This window comes from Phoenix dactylifera, chromosome 17 (assembly GCF_051530095.1).
Source record: "Phoenix dactylifera cultivar Ajwa chromosome 17, Ajwa_hap1_PhDact_Kaust_v1.1, whole genome shotgun sequence".
Taxonomy (NCBI): domain Eukaryota; kingdom Viridiplantae; phylum Streptophyta; class Magnoliopsida; order Arecales; family Arecaceae; genus Phoenix; species Phoenix dactylifera.
In genome coordinates, this window is record NC_143206.1 from 20,185,553 (window position 1) to 20,193,964 (window position 8,412).

General features: G+C 43.8%; 1 protein-coding gene across 4 annotated transcripts; it reads right to left on the reverse strand.

The window, feature by feature from the left end:
* Positions 1-3,888: 3,888 nt before the first annotated feature.
* On the reverse strand, positions 3,889-8,184 carry RPL4 (ribosomal protein L4). Of its 4 annotated transcripts, XR_015974369.2 has the most exons (3): positions 7,235-8,184; positions 4,426-4,891; positions 3,889-4,257 (listed from the first exon to the last, which is right to left on the reverse strand). XR_015974369.2 is itself a non-coding variant. In XM_039133101.3 (2 exons), the coding sequence occupies exons 1-2, from the start codon at positions 8,052-8,054 to the stop codon at positions 4,223-4,225; spliced, it is 855 nt and encodes a 284-aa protein (XP_038989029.3). In that variant the 5' UTR covers positions 8,055-8,183; the 3' UTR covers positions 3,889-4,222. The 4 variants fall into 4 exon arrangements, 3 of the variants coding, with proteins under 3 accessions (XP_038989029.3, XP_088569574.2, XP_088569575.2); XM_039133101.3 differs by lacking the exon at positions 4,426-4,891 and having other exon boundaries at positions 7,235-8,183; XM_088713448.2 differs by lacking the exons at positions 3,889-4,257; positions 4,426-4,891 and adding an exon at positions 4,911-5,242.
* Between the last annotated feature and the right edge of the window lie 228 nt (positions 8,185-8,412).

The following is an 8,412-nucleotide window of genomic DNA, read 5'->3' on the forward strand; positions in this document are numbered from 1 at the left end:
CGAGGAGCCCGCGATGCATCACATACTTCGCAACGCCGCGCTTCGACCTTCCAAGAGTCGTTGCAGAGCCTGGAACCTGCTCCATCGGAGCAACCCGCCATGCCTGTGGGCCATGAGTAGTTCAACCTAATTCAACAGGTGTAAGCACTAACTGTATCGGTCCAGGGCCTATAGCAGGTTGTGGCATGGTCGAAACCGATCCAGCCGAAATTCAATCAGCCCAATTACCACTCTGAGTCGCCGGCGCACCAATGCGCCTGGTCAACCACCATTCTCGGGGCCAGAATCCCGAGCGGTCTCACTAAAGTCGACACACCTAGCAAAGCAATCCTGGTCAGGATAGGAAACAATGTTCTTTGAGCCCCCACTCTGGCGAAGACTTCGCTCCGAGCCTCTCGCCTCGTCGCCATGTGGAGCCCCCAACCCAGCGGGACGCTGACCTCAATAGAAGAATCTAGGAGATGGGCTGACAAATTCAGGCCCTCAGAGGATAGGCTTCGAGGGCGAACAATGACTTCAACTCTCCTCAAAGCCTTCTTCGCTAGGCAAATCATGAAGGAACTGACCTCGATTCAAGATGCCCCAAGTAGAGCCGTATGACGATATCTCGGACCCTCTAGATCACTTTGAGAGCTTCAAGGCTCTCATAATGCTCCAGGGAGCCACCAACTCTGTGCTTTGCAAGACCTTCCCTACAACCCTTCGCAAAGCTGCTTCGTTTTGGTTCTCAGGGCTTCGACCCGAGTCCATCTACTCTTTCAAGCAGCTCGGCTGCCTCTTCACGACACACTTCATCTCTAGTTGAAGACGGTGTCATGGCTCAGACGTACTACTTAACATCAAGCAAAAGGACAAAGAGTTTCTCAAAGACTATATCAGCCACTTCAATATGGCAACACTGGAAGTTTGCGACCTTGATCCGTCGGTCACGATGTTGGCAATGAGGAGCAATTTATGCTCATCATGCTTCCTCTTCTTCTTAGAGAAGCGTTTTCCTGCCGACTTCGCCAAAATGTTGGCACAAGCAGACAGGTATGCCAACACGGAGGAAGCCATGACCTTCCATCACAAGTTTGTTGGTGGGAGAGCTCTTCGAGGAGACAAGAGGGGGCACGAGGAGCGAAGAGAGTCGAAGAGTATTTCACCTCGATGCGAAAGGAGCTCACGACAGTCTAAGGGCCCTCCTCAGAAGTTCGAAAGGTACACCATTCTAACCGTCCTGAGGACCCAAATCCTCATGGAGATCGAAGGCTGGGGCTACATGCGCCCTCTGCATCGGATGAAGGCCCTGACATTCAAGAAAGACAAGAAGAAGTAATGTCGCTTCTACTAGGATTACGACCATGATACTGAGGAGTGTCTTTAGCTCAAAGACGAGATTTAGGCACTCATCAGATGTGGACGGTTGGACCAATACGTCCATACTTGGCATGACCAAGAAGTGCTTGTCTCACCCACCGATCTGCTGCCTCCAAAGCTAATTGATAATCGTCCAACTACTAGAGTCATCAACACTATCGATTGTGGTTCGGCCGAGATGCCAGGCACCTCGGGTAGCCGAGCTCCTCAAGAGGCTGAAGCTGCCCCGAAGTGGCAGCGCATAGGAGGCATCACCACCTTCTCCGACGTCGATCTAGGGGGAGTATAGACTCCTTATGATGACGCTGTAGTTATTTCTCTCACTATCACAAAATATCATGTAAAGAGAATACTTATTGATAATAGAAACTCGACTGATATACTATTTTACAATGCTTCTTAAAGAATGAGACTATCTGCCGAACAACTCTGAAAAGTCAACACTCCCCTAGTCGGCTTCTCGGAAGATTCAGTTTTCGTAGAAGGAGTGATCAATCTGTCGGTCACCGCGAGAGAAATACCCCAAAGCAACACTTTGAGGTTGGACTTCCTCGTGCTTTGAGTCTCCTCGGCCTGCAGCATAATTTTGGGCCAACTTGGTCTGAATGCTTTCTAAGCTATGGTATCTACCTACCACTTGTTTATTTGATTTCCCACAAGGAGTGGAGTGGAAGAAATCCGAGGTGACTAGATGATAGCTCGTCAATACTATATGGCTATACTTTAAGGAAAGAAACCAGTAGAGACTCTGCCAATTGAAGGGCTGGACATAAGAGACGAGCTGAAGGAGTAGCGAGGAGAACCGACCAAGAATGTGGTGTAGGTCCCCTTATGGGAAGATAAGCCCGACCAAACTATTTAGATCAGCTTCAACTTAAGTGAAGAAAATCGAGCCGAAGTAATCAACTTTCTCCATACCAATGTAGATGTCTTTGCCTGGTCGACTGCTAATATGTCGGGCATAAGCTCTGAGGTGATAGTTCATAAGCTTAACGTAGACTCGACCCACCGACCTGTGCAGCAGAAGAAGAAAAACTTTGCCATGGAAAGACAATAAGTCATCGACTAAGAAATTGACAAACTCTTGGAGGCCAACTTTGTTCGCGAGGTAAGCTATCCTGATTGGCTGACCAATATTATACTTGTGAAAAAAGCTAACGAAAAATGATGGTTTGCATTAACTACACCGATCTGAATAAGGTTTGTCTGAAAAATAGCTTCCCACTCTCGAGGATAGATCAACTTGTAGATGCGACCTTGAGACATCAGCAGTTGATCTTTATGGGAGCAATCTCCGTGTACAACCAGATCCAAATGGTGTCTGAAGACGAGGAGAAAACAGTCTTCCTCACCGGCAAGGGTCTCTACTCCTAGAAGGTAATGCTCTTTAGCTTAAAAAATGCAAGGGCAACCTACCAACGCCTCGTCAATAAAATTTTCAAAGAGTAGATTGGCCGAAATATAGAGATGTATGTGGATGACATGTTCATGAGAAGCCGAGCAGCACATCGTTGACTTGGAGGAGACTTTTATGACTCTCAGAAGGTATTGAAGCTCCATCCGATGAGGTATACCTTCGGAGTCACCTCGAGAAAATTTCTGAAATTTATGGTAACATGGCGAGGCATTGAGGCAAATCCCAAGGAGATCCGAGCAGTGCAGGATATGCAACCCCCGATTCAAAGAAGTTCAACGTCTGACTAGTCAAGTCATTGTGCTGACAAGGTTTGTCTCTAGATCAGCTGAACACTACCTCCTATTCTTCAAGGCCCTGAAGCATTCGAAGAACTTTCAATGGACCGAGAAGTGTCAGGAGGCCTTCAACCAATTGAAGGAGTACCTCAGCTCGTCACCTCTCCTCACCAAACCATAGGTCGGAGAAATGCCCTACTTATACTTAGTCATCTCTCCTTCTACTGTGAGTTCAGTTCTAGTACGAGAGGAGGAAGGATGTTAGAAAATGATCTATTACACAAGTCGGATCGTGCATGATACCGAGACAAGATACTCCAAATTAGAGAAGACAGTCAATGCCCTAATTACGAATCAAACATATCGAAAAATATGATCATTCTGATTTCAATTCCGATGCTGGTCACGAACTAAATGCTCCTTTAATCTCTTGTTGCCTTAAGTCATATTTGCTGAGCATGCTTCAACCTCCTATGAGACAGCACGTCAGAGGATTGAGTTTCTTCAATGATGCTGCATATGTTTCCAACAAATCGTATTGCCCCTTTTTTTTTCCCATTTCGGAAGAACGGTCAAGGTTGTAGGGATTCAAAAACATTCCTAATATCAGTTCAACTTTTGAAAGAATATCAATGTCTGATGGCAGATAATTGCTGCTTGCAACAATAATGCCATCAATGCTACTTTTATGTGGTATGAGTTTTGATCGGTAGACTTGAAAAGTCACTAATTTAAACTTCGAAAAACAAGTTGATGGTAACTCAATGTCATATGCTGGTAGAACTCCAATCTGAACTTCCAAAACCAACACAAATATCTGATAAATTCTCATCAGAATTCTTTGTCAAATAAAGAGATATTATCAATTGCAAGGCCAGAATCTCCAGGAAAAAGAAAGGCCAATTAACCTTATGAGTCCACTATACTAGTTAAAGCCTCAGTATTATGAGCTGCAGAGAATTCAACAGCAAAATTTACATGAAACATTGCAACAAAATGTATAAAGCACCTACAAATAATGTCTGACAATGGACATTCTACATCATACTGGTTTTCTATGGCTGCCAACTTCAGCAATGCAAGGATGCTACGGCAGATGTAGGTCAAAAATCAGAATATGAAGAAGCTATGTGATTGAAGGTTTCAGTAGTACACAACAACTTTTCATTGCTCACGAACTTTCATCTCCTACATTATCTTCATCTCCTGAAAGCCAAACAGAGAATAAATAATTCATCAAGTTCTTATCTATTTCTGATAGATAAAATACTTTTAGCAGTTCCTCATCAAATATATTTAGCTGTTTTATGTAAGAGAAAAATTGAGGATAGACCCTGTATCAGCCAAAGGTGGGTATCAAGGTTTGCCGTTTACCAGGGCCTCATACTGGTACCATCCTATTACAGCGTCCGCACGCCCGGTAAGGAAGCCGGTTCAACGTACCAAATGTTTGTACACCCCCTACTGCATACTCGTTCAGTACCGATACGGTATGGTATGGTCAGTACGTACTGACATGGCAAATCTTGGTGGGTACAATATGCACTAAACTGAAGATAAAGGGAATCAATTGGTATACATGGATATGTTCCTAACACCTTTTGGTATCCAAATCCTGATTTTGGAATTTTTATATTGTATGAAGTCGCACCGGGAGCTAGTGCTTGCTATCTCAGAATAGCTCCATGGATCTCATCGGAAATGTTTGATGCTTCTTGGGGCTTCTTTGGCGACCGTGAAGTCACCGGATGAATTGCCGAGTAGATAGATCAGATTCGGACACTGCAGTAGCTTCGCGGCGATACGGACGCATATTTATCATGTAATCAAGTACCATACACTGTCCAATTATATAACATAATATATAGACATTTATATGGCATATGAAAAATCAACAATTATTAAAAATCTTAAATACAATATGATCTGCAAATACTAGATAATGTACCTTTCATCTCTACATTTTGCATGCACAGATGCATGCACTTACAACAGCAAAAACAAAAGAGAATTTCCTCAACCTGGGGGATAGGTGGTTTCTAAGACATGTCCAGTAATGCACTAGATGTTAAACAAGCCTGCCCTTATTGTGACATTATTACACTGGCAACTCCTTAGCTTGAAGCAATAGTGCAGGAACAGTAGACTTCATTCTGACCTTGCTTTCTTGTAAAATTGCTAATTTCCCAACCTAGAAATAGATCTAGATATATTATGATTTCGCTTTTAACTAAAAGAGTTTTCAACATGGAGTTTTTCTCATCTTAAGAAAGCAGATCTATTCCTTTCTATATTTTTCCAGACATTTTTTTTTCACACAGGTGATAGAACATCTTGGACTTGGTTTATGGATATTTCTATGCAAGCCAGTGATATAATGGCTTTCTTACAAGATATTCGGTTCCTTTGAAGAAAATATATCTCATCAAAATAAATCCCATCAATGCCAGATTAAAATTTTTTAGATCTTTCGCCGGTAGAGGGTTCAAAACTTGATGATTAACATACAAATTCCTGAAAACCCATTCAGGAAAAGGATAATTCCACTAAAAACTTCAGAAAACTGTAATGTTCAACACCCAAATCAAACATCAAATTCCTGGAGGTGCTGCAGCAACAATGAGCAAAGAGATCCACTAGTTATAATCTCATACTATTTACAAATACATCCTATTATGGTATTCTCCTATGTTAAATATAAGCGCACATCAAAACAGCATTTTTTGTAACAATGTGTATGAAGCATTAAACTATGTTAAAGATAATATGCAATTATTTTTTAAGACATGGGGATCATATAAGAAAATCACGCACACAACCAAGGTTCTAATTTACAATTCCATTCCAATCTCAAAATAAAAAATGTCATGGTTCAGATCTATGGCTTTTTCCACAGAATGGGAATCAGAAAATGAAAAGAAAGATATATTTCGACCACTACACATTCCATAAGCCAATCAACCCCATATTATGTCTAATAACAATACAATCCATTCATTTTAATATTGAAAACAAGGAAAAAGGAACCATCAATCATGACTTTCAACTAGATTCTTCCACAGTAATACAGATGTCAGTGGCAACATCTTATAGAGTTTAAGATTTCACAAGCTCCCAATCTTCCTCTCTCCCTCTCCCTTTATTTCTGCCTGCTGGAACCACCGAACCATAAGAAAGAAAAAAAACGAAAAGGGGTCCCTAGTTGTCCCTATGCGACTGATACTGAACTAGCCTGTTCGGGCACGAACCGATAATGATCGCCCTGAACCACTTGATCTGCAAGTGGTTCGGGTGGTTTTGTTGCGGTTTGCAGTAGATGTGTGCAGTTTTGCTTCTCCACGAACTGAGACCACCTCAGTTCAGTCCGAAACATGCAGTTCGATACGAATGCGTGGTTTCGCAAACCTTGGTTTTATGTAAGTGTAAAGATCATATACTTAATTTGAAAGGAAAAAAGCTATTCTTATAGTCTGTGCAAGTACCATTACCTGCTCAGGACTGCAAAAATAACCTTTCATGAGCTACATGTAAAAAAGCATATTGTTTGATAATATGAAAAGGCTTTAAAGAGTTGACTCAAAACAAACCACAGCAAAAATATGACCCAGATCTTCGTCTACATTCACAACAGGGCTAGCAAATCTGCTGGCATATCAATACATTACCATCATTAAGAAAAGATGATACAATACATGTATATGCAGATATAATGCATGTGTAGAATTATTGTGCACAACTGTGCACCTTTTGTATTAATATGTAGTCTTAGAAGCATAAGAAAACAATGTATCATATCAATTACATGCTTCAAGCAGGCCCAGATAGACATAGGTGAATTGGAAAAAAAATATTCCATGTATTTGGTTAAAGTTTAAATGCCATTGTTTGGTCGCCAAGGCAACAAATTCTATTTATGGACAGCTTATCAAACAAATTCTTGATTTTTTTTCTTCCACTGAGACATTTATTCTACTTTTCTCTCTTGCTCCTTTCCTATCCCATTTATGTTGGTTTTCAAACTTGGTTGTCTTCACTTATCTTCAGGTCTAGGTTTCTTTGATCATCACATCAAAATGTCTTTTGTTTCTTCATCAAAGAAATAACCAGTAATTGATCTGGTTAATTAACCATGTATTTAGAACCATCATGGGAAAGCTCATATTAAGCAAACTAGCTGGCTAACCTGCAACAAACACTTGTTCCTCCTCATCATCGTCCTCTTCGCTGCTGCCTCTGTCCCCGTACATAGCATTGAGATAGTCGAGAGAGTCCTTGGTGAAGACCAGCTTTTCCGAGTTGAGGACATCGAACAGGTTCAGCGTCCTGGGCGTGAGCATCTTGAGGGTCCCGATGTTCCTGCAGGAAAGGCGGACGTTGCCCGGCACCTCCATCATCAGGAACATGGACTTCTTCTTGGGGTCCAGCCCCCACCTCCTCATGGCCGCCACGAAGTCCCGGGTCTTAGGGCCCCCTCGGAACTGGTCCCCGAAGTCCTCCACGACGAGGGCGTCGGCGGCGGCGGCGCTGGCGATGGCGGTGGAGAGGGCGAGGCGCTTCTCCTTGCGGTTAATCTTGATAGACCAGTCGCGGGGCTTGGGGCCAAAGACGACACCGCCTCCGGGGCGGAGCGGGGTGCGCTGGGAGCCGCGGCGGGCGCGGCCGGTCTTCTTCTGGGGGTAGGGCTTCTTGCCACCGCCGCGGACCTCGCCGCGGGTGAGGGTGGAGGCGGTGCCGCGGCGAGCGTTCTGCTGGTCGGTGATGAGGCCGCGGTGGACGACAGCGCGGGCGGTGTCCAGAGGGGCGGCCTTGAGGTCGAAGAAGGCCTCGCCGACCCTCTCGCCGGAGAAGGAGAGGACGGGGAGGGTGGCGAGCTCAGACCGGACGGCCGATTTTTTTACAAGGGTTGAGGGGGAGGTCGAGAGGCGGCGGCGAGGCTGGAGGGGTTGGAGAAAGATTGAGGAGGAGGAGAAGGAGAGGGATATGGTCGGCAGCGGTGGCGGCATTTTCGACTTCCTTCCTTCTTTTTCTTTTTTATTGGTATTTTTATCCCTGACTTCACTTAGGGTTTGGAAGGAGGAGATGGAGATGGCTGTTTCTAAGAGCAGACGGGAGGAGGAAGGCCATCCGTTATCCATTAAAAAGATAAACAAAAGAGTTTTTTTGCGAGTTCCAAAAGGAGTTAAAAAATAATAATTACTATTACAAATTACAATTACAATGCAGTTACAAACGAAACAAACGAAAATCAACTCCCCTCTAGTCCCCAGCAATTCCCATCATACTCGGATGTCTGCACATCAAGCAAGAGGGCTGTTAATGAGCCGAGCGGCTCGGGCTCGGCTCGGTAAAAGCCCGGCTCGG